Here is a 16000-nt window from a genome sequence, read left to right as displayed (position 1 = left end):
GTTTTGTAGATTATATGGCATGCAGCATTTCAGCTAACTGTTGTTGGACCACAAATTCCTCCTTGTTCTCATTTGGCAAAGGATATTGTCCTAGAATGCAAAATACCCCAAGGTACAGTTCACCATAATAATTATCCACTACTTGTATTCACAGCATAAATTGGAAACGGAAAATGTTGAAAACGTCATCTGTGAGAAAACAACATTTTAGATTAACGCTTAGTTTTAGAAATGTTAACTCTAACTTTCTATAGATAGCTGTGTAATTCCAGCATTTTCGTTTCATATTCGCAAGCTCTAGAATTTTACTTTAACAGCAGAAAGAGTACTGCCTATGGCCTCAAGCATGTACTACCAAAGAAGCAAAGTCATAGTTGATCCTGTGTCTGTTACACTTCCCCACCTGACTGATTGCCATATTCCCTTAATGTTCACTCGTTTATTGATCAGTTTTGAATATTCTCATGATCTGAATATCTGTACCCTCTGAGGTCGAGAACTTAGTAACTGCAACCTTCCTGTGTAAAGAGGTTCCTTATCTCAGTCCTGAATGCTTGGCTTATGATTGTAACTCTCCCAGATCACGATTCTGCCTCATCTCCCAACTAGATAATATAATGGCATAGGGCCCATCATTCCTTTTCAGAATCTTGTACGTTTTAATATGATCTTGGATACCCCCATATAAAGACAAAGCAATTTGTCTAAAAAAAAATAATTTATTTTCCATTACCACTTTTTTTAAAAAAAAGTCTAGTTGATTCCTGCACTCTTAAATTACTATCCCATCTTCCAGCTTCATTGTTAAACTGTTTATGATTGCTCTGTTGTCCTCCAGCAGTGATGTGAATGTTAATCAAGTTTAAAATCACCCTAGTTCTTCAGGCTTTGGAAATCCTTCCGGTTGCACCACCACCAGAACCACAGCGTCTCTCAGAGGAGGAAGTTATACGGCTGGAAGAGGAGGAGGAAGTCACTTTACGGGAGCTCAGGCTCTTCCTTCGAGATGTGACACACAGACTGGCAAATGATAAACGCTTTAGAGCATTCACCAAGCCTGTTGATGTAGAGGAGGTATATATTAAACTCAGTGACATATGTTGCCCCCTGAGTGTTTTAGATTTTACACTGGAGCAAAATGCCATATGATATCCTAATGAAATGTTGAGGAAATACAGAAATCGATGAAGTTATTTTTTGCTCTAATTCCTGTTAAAACTTTAATATTCATCTAGAGCCTTTTGTATCTCGAAGAAGGTATGGCAGGCAACGGAGTTTGCGGGCTGCAGAGTGAGGGCTTAAGGGCTTTGGCTAAACGGGCTTACGCGCAACCGGGCGAGGCGAAGAGGGTTTGGTTATTCATTTTTTTTTTCACTGTTATTTGAAGAGAGGGGGAAGTATGAGTGAGGGCAGCTTGTTGTTCTCAGTGCCGGATGTGGGAGGTAGTAGTGTCTCCAAGTCTCCCGGACGTCCACATCTGCGCCAGGTGCGTCAAGATGCAGCTCCTAAGACAGCGCGTTAGGAAACTGGAGCTGCAGCTCGATGACCTTTGTCTTATCAGGGAGAGTGAAGAGTTGACAGGGAGAAGTTACAGGCAGGTGATCACACCTGAGCCACGGGAGGCAGACAAGTGGGTCAAGGTTAAGAGGGGGAATAGGAAGAATAAAGTAATAGAGAGTACCCCTGTGGCTGTGGCTGTGCCCCGTGACAATAAGCACTCCTGTTTGAGTACTGTTGCGGGGGGTGACAGCATACCTGGAGGAAGCAACACTGGTCGTGCCTCCAGCACAGAGTCCAGCCTTGTAGCTAAGAAGGGTAGGGAATGGAAGAGGAGGGCAATAGTAATAGTAGACTCAATAGTTAGGGGGTCAGATAGATGATTCTGTGGATGAAGTCCGGAGACCCGGATGGTAGTTTGCCTCCCTGGTGCCAGGGTCCATGATGTTTCTGATCGCGTCCAAGAGATCTTGAAGTGGGAGGGAGAGGAGCCAGAGGACGTGGTACATATAGGTACCAATGACATAGGTTAGAAAAGGGGGAGAGGTCCTGAAAGAAGAATATAGGGAGTTAGGAAGGGAGTTGAGAAAAAGGACCGCAAAGGTAGTAATCTTGGGATTACTGCCTGTGCTACGCGACAGTGAGAGTAGGAATGCAATGAGATGTAGGGTAAATGCGTGGCTGAGAGATTGGAGCAAGGGGCAGGATTCGGGTTTGTGGATCATTAAGACCACTATTGGCGCAGGCATGACCTGTACAAAGGGGACGGGTTGCACTTGAATCATAGGGGGACCAATATCCTGGCGGGGAGATTTGTGAGGGCTACTGAGGTGACTTTAAACTAGAATGGTTGGGGGGAGGGAATCAAATTAAGGAGACTAGGAGAGGGGAGGTTGATGTAGGGGAAAAAGAGGAAGGTAACAAAGTTGTTTGCTCAATTACAGATAAACAGAGTGGGAGCTGGAGGGTTTCTTAAATGCATCTATTTTAATGCTAGGAGCATTGTAAGAAAGGTGGATGAGCTCAGAGCATAGATTGATACCTGGAAATATGATGTAGCTGTTAGTGAAACGTGGTTGCAGAGGGGTGTGATTGGCAACTAAATATTCCAGGATTTCGTTGCTTCAGGTGTGATAGAATAGGAGGGGCAAGAGGAGGAGGTTTTGCATTGCTTGTCAGACATTATATAAACAGCAGTGCTCTGGCAGGATAGATTAGTGGACTCGTCTAGGGAGGCTACTTGGGTGGAATTGAGGAATAGGAAAGGTGTTGTGACACTTATAGGAGTGAATTATAGACCACCTAATGGGGACCGAGAACTGGAGGAGCAAATTTGTAAGGAGATGGCAGATATTTGTAATAAGCACAAGGTTGTGATTGTGGGAGATTTTAATTTTCCACACTTAGACTGGGAAGCCCATTCTGTAAAAAGGGCTGGATGGTTTGGAGTTTGTAAAATGTGTGCAGGATAGTTTTTTTTGAAGCAATACATAGAGGTACCAACTAGAGAAGGGGCAGTGTTGGATCTCCTGTTAGGGAATGAGACAGGGCAGGTGACAGAGGTATTTGTTGGGGAGCACTTCGGGTCCAGTGATCACAATACGATTAGTTTCAGTGTAATTATGGACAAGGATAGGCCTAGACCTAGGATTGAGATTTTTGATTGGAGAAAGGCTAACTTTGAGGAGATGCGAAAGGATTTAGAAGGAGTGGATTGGGACAATTTGTTTTATGGGAAGGATGTAACAGAGAAATGGAGGTCATTTAAAGGTGAAATTTTGAGGGTTCAGAATCGTTATGTTCCTGTTAGGTTGAAAGTAAAGGTTTGAGAAAGCCATGGTTTTCAAGAGATATTAGAAACTTGGTTCAGAAAAAGAGAGGGATCTTCAATAAATATAGGCAGCTTGGAGTTAATGAGGTACTCGAGGAATACAAAGAATGTAAAAAGAATCTTAAAGAAATTAGAAAAGCTAAAAGAAGATACGAGGCTGCTTTGGCAAGTAAGGTGAAAATAAATCCAAAGGGTTTCTACAGTTATGTTAGTGGCAAAAGGATAATGAGGGATAAAATTGGTCCCTTGGAGAATCAGAATGGACGGCTATGTGCGGAGCCAAAAGAGGTGGGGGAGATTTTGAACAATTTCTTCGGTATTCACTAAGGAGAAGGATATTGAATTGTGTAAGGTAAAGGAAAAAAGTAGGGTAGTTATGGAAAGTATGACAATTAAAGAAGAGGAAGTACTGGCACTTTTAAGGAATATAAAAGTGGATAAGTCTCCAGGTCCGGACAAGATATTCCCTAGGACTTTGAGGGAGGTTAGTGTAGAAATAGCAGGGGCTCTGACAGAAATATTTCAAATGTCATTAGAAATGGGGATGGCGCCGGAGGATTGGTGTATTGCTCATGTGGTTCCATTGTTTAAAAAGGGTTCTAAGAGTAAACCTGGCAATTATTGGCCTGTGAGTTTGACGTCAGTGGTGGGTAAATTGATGGAAAGTATTCTTAGAGATGGTATATATAATTATCTGGATGGACAGGGTCTGATTAGGAACAGTCAACATGGCTTTGTGCATGGAAGATCATGTTTGACAAATCTTATTGAATTTTTTTGAAGAGGTTACTAAGAAAGATGACGAGGGTAAAACGGTGGATGTTGTCTATACGGACTTCAGTAAGGCCTTTGACAAGGTTCCACACAGAAGGTTAAATCGTTAGACATTAATATGGAAGTAGTAAAATGGATTCAGCAGTGGCCAGATGGGAGACGCCATAGAGTAGTGGTGGATAACTGTGTGTCAGATTGGAGGACGGTGTGTAGCGGTGTGCCTCAGGGATCTGTACTGGGTCCAATGTTGTTTGTAATATATATTAATGATCTGGATGATGGGGTGGTAAATTGGATTAGTAAGTATGCAGATGATACTAAGGTAGGTGGTGTGGATGATGAGGTAGGTTTTCAGAACTTGCAGAGAGATTTAGGACAGTTGGAAGAGTGGGCTGAAGGATGGCCGATGGAGTTTAATGCTGAAAAATGTGAGGTGCTACATTTTGGTAGAACTAATCAAAATAGGACATACATGGTAAATGGTAGGGCATTAAAGAATGCTTTAGAACAGAGCGATCTAGGAAGAATGATGCATAGTTCCCTGAAGATGGAATCTCATGTGGATAGGGTAGTGAAGAAAGCTTTTGGTTTGCTGGCCTTTATTAATCAGAGCATTGAGTCTCGGAGTTGGGATGTAATGTTGAATTTATATAAGGCATTGGTTGGGCCAAATCTGGAGTGTTGTGTACAGTTCTGGTCACCGAATTAGAGGAAAGATGTTGATAAAATTGAGAGAGTATAGAGGAGGTTTACTAAAATGTTGCCTGGGTTTCATCTAAGTTACAGAGAAAGGTTGAACAAGTTAGGTCTTTATTCTTTGGAGTGTAGAAGGTTGAAGGGGGACTTGATAGAGGTGTTTAAAATTGAGGGGGATTGATAGAGTTGACGTGGTTAGACTTTTTCCATTGAGAATGGGGAAGATTCAAACAAGAGGACATGGGTTGAGAATTAGAGGACAAAAGTTTAGGGGTAACATGAGGGGGAACTTCTCTACTCAGAGAGTGGTAGCTGTGTGGAATGAGCTTCCAGCAGAAGTGGTTGAGGCAGGTTCTATGTTGTCGTTTAAAATTAAATTGGATAGATATATGAACAGGAAAGGAATGGAAGGTTATGGGCTGAGTACAGGTCGGTGGCACTAGTGTAGCCCCCCTGGCCAGCCTCAGGGTCGCTTGGCTCGCTGTCGTCTAGGGAAATAGCCCTCGGCCCTGCCAAACTGGGTAATTAGTTTGTGTGGATGCTGTGTGATGTACCCCACTCTGCCCAAATAACAGACAATACACCAGATACGATTAAATGATTTACAGTTTATAGATATTACTGGAACTATATAATTAACAGAGAATAAAATATAAAAGGTGCCCCACTTATCAAAGTTCAATCTCTTCATGCACAAAACAGTTGGAGATCAGGACCCTTCTTCTTCACCCTGTGACCCCTCGGACCACCTCAACTGGCCGCCTGGGACCAACAACGGTGGTCGACCAGACGCTCCACACGAGTCCGTCTCCTCTCCTCGCCAAACACCCTCCTTGGGGTCCGACCCCGTTAGCCGACGTCACAGCACCTGGTCCATCCTCTATCTCTCTCTCCCGCCTTCTCCCCCAAAACACCGCGCATACAATATCTTCAAATACACCAAAAACATAACTATCCCAACTGGTTCGTAACATATTCTTATCACACTCTAACCCAAAACAAGCTGGTAGCGCAAGAACTTTCTCAGCGTTTAACATAACAAAGAAGCATTCCCAAGTATAACATAAAAAAGAAGCCATTTTAATTAGCCTACGCAGTAACATAAAAGACGAAACCCCCTTACACTAGGATAGAGTAAGAGTTCGGCATGGACTAGAAGGGCCGAGATGGCCTGTTTCCGTGCAGTAATTGTTATATGGTTATAAGGTATGACAATAGAAACCAAAGGTAAAACTGAACTGGGGGCCACAACTGGTATCAAAGAATTCAAAAAGTGGAAATCAGCAAAATGTTGACAAAGTAGGCCTGGAAGCTGAACATGATTAGAAGATAAATGAGCTGATTTTAAAACGGTGAAGGAAAGAAGTTTAGACCATGGGAAGAGGCTCCTGGAGGAGCTTGGATGTTAGTGAATGTAGAGAGAGAATTAAAAACTCCATGGGCAACACAAAGTACTAGAGGAACTCAGCAGGCCAGGCAGTATCTATGGAGTGAAATGAAATTTCAGGTTGAGTATTTTATCAGAACCCAAAGAAAAAGAGGAAGGTAGCCGGTATAAATGATGGACAGAAGGGGTGGAGCATGAACTGGTAGGTGATAGGTGTATCCAGCTCGGCTGGATTGGATAATGTCAGAAACAGGACAGTGGTAAGTGGAAGTGAGAGAGCTGAAGCTGGAATCTCACAGCTTTCAGCTTGTGAATCGAGACCATAGAACTTAAATAAATTGCTTCATAGTAAAGACAAATGGAATGCTTTACTTTAAGGTGAGAAATTAAAGTAGTACACTTTTCACCCCTAACATGAGTATAACAGATCCCTTGTGGGGTGCAGGTGCCAAGAATCAGCTGCTTTAAAAGGGGTAGAGAGGGGGGAAAAAGGGGAGGAGGGGGGTGGCATTACTGGTCAGGGATAATATTACAACTACAAGAAGGGTGGGTAATGTAGCAGGATCCTCTTTTGAGTCAGTATGGGTAGAAGTCAGGTACAGGAAGGGAGCAGTTACTCTATTGGGAGTATTCTATAGGCCCCCTGGGAACAGCAGAGATACCGAGGAATAGATTGGGAGGCAGATTTTGGAAAGGTGCAAAAATAACAGGGTTGTTATCATGGGTGTCTTTAACTTCCCTAATATTGATTGGCACCTGATTAGTTCCAAGGGTTTAGACGGGCAGAGTTTGTTAAGTGTGTCCAGGACGGATTCCTGTCACAGTATGTTGACAGGCCGACTAGGAGGAATGCCATACTAGATCTAGTATTAGGTAACGAACTGGGTCAGGTCACGGATCTCTCAGTAGGTGAGCATCTGGGGGACAGTGACCACTGCTCCCTGGCCTATAACATTATAATGGAAAAGGGTAGAATCAGAGAGAACAGGAAAATTTTTAATTGGGGAAGGGCAAATTATGAGGCTATAAGGCTAGAACTTGTGGGTGTGAATTGGGATGATGTTTTTGCAGGGAAATGTGCTATGGACATGTGGTCGATGTTTAGGGATCTTGCAGGATGTAAGGGATAAATTTGTCCCGGTGAGGAAGATAAAGAATAGTAGGGTGAAGGAACCATGGGTGACAAGTGAGGTGGAAAATCTAGTCAGGTGGAAGAAGGCAGCATACGTGAGGTTTAGGAAGCAAGGATCAGATGGGTCTATTGAGGAATATAGGGTAGCAAGAAAGGAGCTTAAGAAGGGGCTGAGGAGAGCCAGAAGGGGGCATGAGAAGGCCTTGGCGAGTAGGGTAAAGGAAAACCTCTTTACTTGGTAGTGTGGAGGAGCAGAGGGATCTGGGGGTACATGCCCACAGATCCCTGAAAGTTGCCTCACAGGTGGATAGAGTAGTTAAGAAAGCTTATGGGGTGTTAGCCTTCATAAGTTGAGGAATAGAGTTTGAGTCGCGAGGTAATGATGCAGCTCTATAAAACTCTGGTTAGGCCACACTTGGAGTACTGTGTCCAGTTCTGGTCACCTCACTATAGGAAGGATGTGGAAGCATTGGAAAGGATACAGAGGAGATTTACCAGGATGCTGCCTGGTTTAGAGTATGCATTATGATCAGAGATTAAGGGAGCTCGGGCTTTACTCTTTGGAGAGAGTATTAAGAGGAATAGATAGTGGATAGCCAGTGCCTCTTCCCCAGGGCACCACTTCTCAATACAAGAGGACATGGCTTTAAGGTAAGTGGTGGGAAGATCAAGGGGAATATTAGAGGAAGGTTTTTTACTCAGAGAGTGGTTGGTGTGTGGAATGCACTGCCTGAGTCAGTGGTGGAGGCAGATACACTAGTGAAATTTAAGAGACTGCTAGACAGGTATATGGAGGAATTTAAGGTGGGGTGTTATATGGGAGGCAGGGTTTAAGGGTCGGCACAACATTGTGGGCCGAAGCGCCTGTACTGTGCTGTACTATTCTATGTTCTCTGAAGTTGGTAGAAGGCAAGGTAGTTGTAAAGTCAATGCAAGCATTCATTGGAAAATGCTTCTACGTTTGTACCTTTCACATATCTATAACAAAGGGTCTTTGTAAAGACTAAACATTCCAGTGTAAATAACTTGGAAAGTGGTGACTGCCATCTAATGGCATAAGCAAACTGATTGCGTGGGATGGCTGATCAGATAAGCAACTAATTTATAATGTGAAATTCAAGTATTGTTGGAGTTAAGTGTTTTAGTGGCATATTGAGAGACTACCTATTTAAAGGTAACCAAATTGAAAATCAGTTTGTTCCAGCCCACTTTCACCTTAAGTTTCCTGATGTCACTATGGCAACAAGTGCTAATAATTGCTGGTGGGAGTTTATACATACTAGTTTGACAAATTATTTTTTATTTTTAACATTTTTACAATTTTTGAAATTACTGTGATGAACGGGTTCCTGGATGATAAAGGAATGAAGATGAATTATGATAGTGCACTAAGGGTGGTATTTTCCTGTTCAGCTTTTTAATATGATGAACTTAAATTTTGCCTGCACGTATTTTTTTTCAATATTTTACAACTAACAAAATAAGCTGCTTTTCTATTAGGTTCCAGATTACTGCACAGTTATCAAACAACCAATGGATCTCTCGACAGTAATGTCAAACATTGATCTGCACAAATACATGACTGCAAAAGAGTATCTGCATGACGTAGAGTTGATCTGCAGTAATGCATTGGAGTATAATCCGGACAGAGATCCTGCTGGTGAGGAACAAAAGAGGAAATCTATATTACTTTTTTTTAAAAGAGATGTAGAACAGGTCCTTTCAGCCCAATGACCCACATGATTTAACCATATCCTAATCACAGGTGAATTTACAATGATCAATTAACCTACTAAATTGTACAGCTTTGGAGCGTCGGAGGGCATTGGAGCACCCAGAAGAAATCCCGCTGTTATGGGGGTGGGGAAAACATACAAACTCCTTGTAGACGGCATTGTAACAGCATTGCCACGCTCTGAGGGCACCCCTATTGACCACTAAAAGTGTTCCAAATTATAATCTTGATTCGTGAAAAGGCCGTTGTGAAGGATGAATTTTGGCACTCAATTATATTTTTTTTCTTCTATAATGTACCATGGGGAGAAAAACTAACCCCATCTAGAATATGGGTTTTTAATCAGAGGGATGATTGCTACAACTAACATACGAGTTTGATTTCTGGCTATTTTCTAGTAGTTGTAGGGCTTCAATGTTATATGTAGAGTGGAGCTTTGAAAAGCATTGCAGATAAAATTGTTCAAATTAGTCTAAAGATCAATTTAACAGTGAAGCTTTTATTAGACTATTGATTTTCCCTTTGTAGGTTTAACTTCAAATGTAGCTTATTAATGCTTCTGAAGAGTGAATAACATAATATTGTTTCTTAAGATCGTATGATCAGACACAGAGCCTGTGCTTTGAAAGACACTGCCTATGCCATCATCAAATCTGAACTCGATGAAGAATTTGAAAAACTTTGTGATGAAATTCAAGAATCTCGGAAAAACAGAGGTATAATTATTTACTTTACCTAGTATAAAATGAAAATCTAACAGTCGTCTCCTGCGGAATATCCCCCTAATAATCTGTATCAGAAACGGTAATATTTAAAATAGTCCCAGATATTTACCAATATTAATTGAATGCCATGAGATGTTAAACCCTGATTTAAAGAGGGAAAAGGTGAATTTTAAATATTATGTTCTTCAGTTCTTAACATTATTATTCTAGGCTGTTACTCTTCCAAATTTGCACCAACATTTTATCATGTGCTACCAAGGAATTCAACGACAGATAAAAAGTCAGGTCCAGAGCTTTCCTCTCAAAGAATTGCCTTATCATCACCAATATCTGCAAGCACACCTTCAACTTCAGGTGAGTCCTGCTAGAGTTTTTAGAAATTTCCCAAATCAATCTGCATTTTGTAGATGCTTTTACAATATAAATATTTTCATTTCCACATCAAAATTGTATGAATTTAAATACATTTAACCAAGCAAATACGTAAACTTATTATCCCCTCAATTTTAATTTCGCAGCCTTGGTTTCTCATTCCTTCAAGGTCTCAATCTGTTTGGGTAATTTCTTCCCATTGCAAGCCCCTTGGATAATTTGCATTCCTCCACTTCTGTCCTCGGGCTCATCTGAGTTTCATCTTCTCACTCGTGGTATTTGGTTCTGGCCTTAAATTCCCATCCTAAACATCTATATACTTCCTCAATATATTCCTGGTTAACTAAATTTTAAGTTCCCTTCCCTAATATTTTCCTGTCTGGCCCATAGTAGCTTTTATGCATTGTTTTTAAATGTTGTTAAAGAAGCAATGTGAGTGAAGTTTGCTTTAAACTGTTAAGAGTCAAATCAAAATGACAGATCATCAAAGACAATGAACTGTATATGAAAAAATGTCTATTAAACAGGTTGCACTGCTTATTACTCTTCTGCGCAGTAACAGATTATTTGTGCAGGTCATTCAAAGAGGAAACACCGTAAAAGAAGATGGCACCATGGTTTGTTTGCATGTAAACGCAAGAGGCTGCAACAAAACACGTCTGAGGATGCAGACAGTGAAGATATAATTGAAGGAAAAGATAAACCACATGATTTGAGAGTAGATAAGATGGACTGCAACAGAGAGAGCTCCCTAGAAACTTCGAAGCAACATCTTTATAATGAATGCGGCAACATTAATTCAACTGAGAAGTTTATTGAAGAGTATCCTGACACACTTGTGTCTGCTAGTGAAACCACATGCAAGAAGAGAAAGCTTTCCACCAATGAGACAGAAATGGAAGAAAATGTACTGGGCAATGATAATTGTCATAAAAACCATCAACTGGAGATAAATGAGCACAGGCAAAAGAAGGGAGGAAATCCAAATCATTTTGCAGGTTTGTATATATTTGAAAGTACTAGTTGTGCAGTTATTTTTGCAGTACATTTTTTCTTAGCATTGTGTGGAATAATTATGTTCTTCAATAGTTTGAGCAGTTGGGGCAAGAGAATACAAATGAAACGTGTTTTGCCTATAGCTGACATGATAGTGTCAGAAGCAAACATGATTTTGTAAAATTAAAGGCATGGAAAATCGATAATGTGCAGTTAGTAACTTTTATATTGACAATTTAACCTCAAATGCAATTCCATGGATGATTATTTAAAATATGAAACAGCAATGTACATTTCAAAAATACTTTAAATGTTAAATCTCTCACTCAGTCCAGAAGGTGTGGAGAACATGCTGTAAGTTTATAAAAAAACAATGGCAATGTTCACATTGAACCTGGTGCACTGTATCACCACCCTGACCAATATATTGTTAGCTAATTAAAGTTTGTTGGCCTTAATGGTAGCAAGATGATTAAAACAATTTTTCAGCCGCTCAGTGCTGTGTTCATAAATTACTTGGTTACTCTTTCAGGGATTTATAATCTGAGTTTTTATTTTGTTTCATTGCACTTGTGTTGATCATGAAGAACATCATGTTCTGGATATTCCCTTCCAGTTCCATCTAAAAATAGATATGGAGCATTCAGTGCTTGTTAGGCTCTTGCTGAGAATAACTATCAGCATTTTTTATTCACAGAACACAGGCATCCTTCATGCCTTGCTCTGCCATTTCAGAAGATAGTTAATTTTTCTTATACCATGCAAGTCCTTGGTGATTTTTCCATTAGTTCATACTTTAAAGAATGCTTGACATAGCGTCTGACATAATCTGGAATCATTTGAGGAAAAACATGGAACTAGACTGAGTGCTAATGTTTGTGTTGTTTTTCTAAATAATTTGCCCTCATTTAATTGCTGATTTCTCCCCCTTTGCATGTCCCTAACTGGAAGAGTTTGAGCTAGTTTTTGTGTTTTGTCTTTAACTCCCACATTTTTGGTAGCGTTCATTACTTTGGGGTGAGGTTGAGTGGATATTATTATGAATGATGTAGCAAAGGCTTTTAGAAGTTAAGTTAATGAAGATCTTAAAGATGAAAAAGAATTCTGCAGAATTATGAACACCACTAAAATTGCTATTTGTATTTTCTCTACCAAGATCATTATTCTACTCTGCAAATGACCTGGTGTAAACGAGTCCCTGTGGAACAGCAGCAACAAATTAATGTTGAGAAAGCAGTCAAGGTCCTATCTGAACATGCTCCTCCTTTAATTGTAGATCACAAAAGGCTAATGGTAGGTTCGCGTATAAACTGACATTGCTATCAGCATTTTCCTTGCCATCAGTAATTTTTGTGGTTCATTTATTCTGTCAACTGCATTCACCTTAAATTTTACTTATCTCTATACTGCCTCTATAAAAATGTGAAACTTAAAGGAATGTTAATTTACTAATTGTTTTAATGCAATAAAAGTGTTGAGATTTATTCTTTTATCAATATGTTCAGTAAATAAATTTAAATTCTGGATGTCAAGAAACCTTGGTGTTATGAGTCATCTTCATAGAGTGAAACCTCCAATGTAAAGGATATTGCTCTTTAGTCCATAAATTTTAACTAACAGATTTGCGGCCTAGTTAAATTTCTAACAAGATAAATATTATAGAATTGAGTCAAATAAGATCTTAACTGCCCAATCAATATTGACTGTTAAATGTTCTTTTAATCTGGTTCACACACAGGACCTCTGGAAACAGATTACTCTGAAAAGTGAACGATGCACTGTAACTCATCTTGAAAAGTTGTATGCTGTGCTCAGTCAATGCATCTATTATCATCGTAAGGAGTTTGATAAGACAACGTTAATACATGTAAGTATTTTGAAACAATGCATTTACTTTTAGATCTAGACCATTGGTATTTAACAGCTTTACTATGATGCATTGTTTATGCTGAAAATAAGATTAATTCATCTCTTATTTACAAATTACACATTTGTGGGAAAGTAATATTGGCGTTAGATGTCTAAGATGTTCTTTGGTAGACTTGGGATGGAAAGAAAGTACCACACTATCACTGAGTAAAACTAGGAATACTAGAAACATTCAGCAAGTCGAGCAGCAACCACAAAGCAAACAAAATTAATGTATTATCACAAAAGGAAGTTCAAGTTAAATAAGTTTAAGCAAGAAACTAGTAAAGTAATGATATGGCAATGTTTACTGTTGATACATTTAAAAATCAATGATATTTATACTTTGAGAGACTTAGACGTGGTAAGCTTTATGTCAAAAATTTTCAAGGATTCTTCTACAACTGACAATTATCTTTCTGGAATAATTAGATTTCATTTCCTTGGTTGTATTCATGGTATCTCATGACCTATCAGTCATAGTCACGTGATTTTCTGGTCAGTACATAAATCACGTCTTGGTTATCTGTTGATTGGATAGATCTTTTCTCTCCTTTGCTTCCCACTTCTATCTACATTTAAACTCTGTTCCTTTACTGCCTGTTATCCCTTTAAGTTACAGGGAGAGCAAGGTGGGGTAGAAAAGGAATGTTTGATAGGATGGGGAAACTCAGGTGCCACCATTCTATCAATGTTCTGAAAAGACCATTCCTTCTGGGGTCACTGGATCATTCTTCCATCTCCAATACTCCCTTTCTCATGCAACTTTACATTGCAAGATCTGTCTTTCTATATTCTTCCTGCTATTCAAAACACCACTGCATTTTGCAGAATCTTGAAGCAGTGCCAGTTTAGTATTTAACACTGTGGAATAAGACTGAGTTTCAGCTTTGCAGAACACCTCCCCTATTCAGTGTGCAAGGGTGGTTATAATGGGGTCTGGCATCCGAATATTGTTTCCACAGACACTTCACCTGTTGAGTGTTTCCAGCAGTTTCTATTTTTACTCAAACTTTGGGCTCTCTATTTCCTGCTTCTGATTCCAGTATGTGAATTCTTGTGAGATTTAGATTTAAGTTTGAAATACACTATAGTGCTTTGTGATGTCTATGGGGTCTGTGGTAGAAAGAGAAATTGCTTTCAACTTCTCTATATCCAGAAGGAAATTCAGCTGGAGATTTCATTGCAGAATTCGATTATAATTATGCTTTTAATGAGGAAATCACCTTCAATGGGGGGCGGGGGGGAATCTTTGTCCTTTAAGATATTGATTATAAAAAATTAAGTTTTAATAAAAGTAGTATTTCAGAGTAAGTGTAAATGAATATCATTGATTTTTACTTTCTCTCGTTCTGTAGGAAATGGAAAATGAAATGAGGAAATTATGTCAGTCTTAAGCATGTGAAATGTGAATGGATTTTGAATTGTTTCCAGTTACTGTTTTGTACTGGTTGTTTTTTTAAATATATGTATAATGTTAATGGCTGTAACAATTTAAAGCTATTCTCATTTATTAACCAAAAAGTTGTATTTTAATGTAAATAGTTCAGCAAAAATGAAGTGGTATGTTAAGTACACCTTTTGCCACATGTTTCTCATGAGCTTTTGTAATTTGTATAAAATAAAATTTTGATGAAACAACTTGTCCCACCTATCAATGTTGTAAATTAGTCAGAATTACCAGCTCAGAAGCAGGCCCATTGACAGCTGACTAAGTCTCTACTATCTATACTGGGGTTCTCAACCTTTTTTATGCTATGGACCAATACCATTAAGTAAGTGGTCTATGGACCCACGACAGGGAACACCTACTCTGTACTAATTCCATTTCTCAGTACTTGGTCCCTAACCAAGGACACTTTGATGATTTAAGTCCTTGCCTAGATGATTAACTGTTCAAAGATTACCTGTCTCTACCATCACCTCAGGGAGCATGTTCCAGATTGCAACCATTCTCTGGATGGGGAAAAATCTTCCTCTAGCCTTAGATACTTGTACATAATTTGGTATACATTGGAAAAAGGGATTGGATCACCCACAAGGATATATGTAAAGGGTTTCGGCCCAAAATGTCAACTTTCCATAGATGCTGCCTGACCTGCTGAGTTCTTCCAGCATCTTGTGTGTGTTGCTTTGTAAATATAGGGAGGTTTGGGACCAGAACAACACCATGTCACCTGAACAATTAAAAACAGTGCAATGAAGATCAAGTCGTTGAATCGTATTCTACTTTATGTTAGAACATTTTTTACTTTGAATGTTATTCTGCATTAAGGTTTCAATGCTCTGCTTGTTTAGGAGAGGATTACAGTCAACATGAGAGAGATCTGTCCTAGAGGATACTGGGCTGTGTGGTTAAGTTGTTTTTGAAGGGGTGTTATTAATTTATTTTATAGGCATGGGAGATTTGACTGACTTGGCATCACTGTCCAGGACCAATGCATAATTTGCAGTGACTCCAACTACTTATCAGGTCTCTCTTCAGCCTCTGCTCCAAATAGCCAATGCAGTCTTTCGTAACTTGAACCTCCGTTCCAGACAACACGCTGGTGAATTTTTCCTGCACTCTCCACTGCAATCATGTCTGTTCTATTGTGAGATGATCAGAACTGCTCACAAATTCTGGCTGTGGCCTAATTGTTTATTCTGTTTTGCATGCTGCTCCATGTGCTTAGATTACTATTCTAACTCGCAATGCTAGCTTGCTATATTGATCACTTCAGTCTTGAATACTGTTTCTGAAAGAGAAATGGTATATTTGTCCTTGATACTACGTTACCCGACATTCCAGCTGAGAACCCCTTATTGATAATTCTACGAACTGACCTCGGAATTTCTCATCTTTGTTCAATTTTGTTTACCAGCTTTTATTCAGGTTAAAAATGGTCACAAACTTTCAGTTGAGGATTTGCAAGTAAAAGTTAGGAAAATAATATTGCCACAATTT

The 16000-nt window shown here is 39.5% G+C and overlaps 1 protein-coding gene across 3 annotated transcripts in view; it reads left to right on the top strand.

Moving 5' to 3' along the window:
- Positions 1–14651, top strand: part of LOC140199342 (ATPase family AAA domain-containing protein 2-like) — an 80206-nt gene extending 65555 nt beyond the window's left edge. For 2 of the 3 annotated variants that reach the window (XM_072261230.1, XM_072261219.1), the window contains 8 exons: positions 878–1074; positions 8818–8977; positions 9646–9768; positions 9988–10131; positions 10725–11147; positions 12302–12438; positions 12884–13012; positions 14412–14651. In XM_072261230.1, the coding sequence (XP_072117331.1) occupies positions 878–1074; positions 8818–8977; positions 9646–9768; positions 9988–10131; positions 10725–11147; positions 12302–12438; positions 12884–13012; positions 14412–14450 (1352 nt within the window). In that variant the 3' untranslated portion in view covers positions 14451–14651. Of the gene's footprint in view, positions 1–877; positions 1075–8817; positions 8978–9645; positions 9769–9987; positions 10132–10705; positions 11148–12301; positions 12439–12883; positions 13013–14411 lie in introns of those variants that run through there. The other variant, XM_072261240.1, reaches the window with a different exon arrangement.
- The last annotated feature ends 1349 nt before the right edge of the window (positions 14652–16000 follow it).

This window comes from Mobula birostris, chromosome 1 (assembly GCF_030028105.1).
Source record: "Mobula birostris isolate sMobBir1 chromosome 1, sMobBir1.hap1, whole genome shotgun sequence".
Taxonomy (NCBI): Eukaryota; Metazoa; Chordata; class Chondrichthyes; order Myliobatiformes; family Myliobatidae; genus Mobula; species Mobula birostris.
The sequence above is the reverse complement of the archived record's forward strand: the minus strand, read 5'-3'. Positions and strand labels throughout refer to the sequence as shown.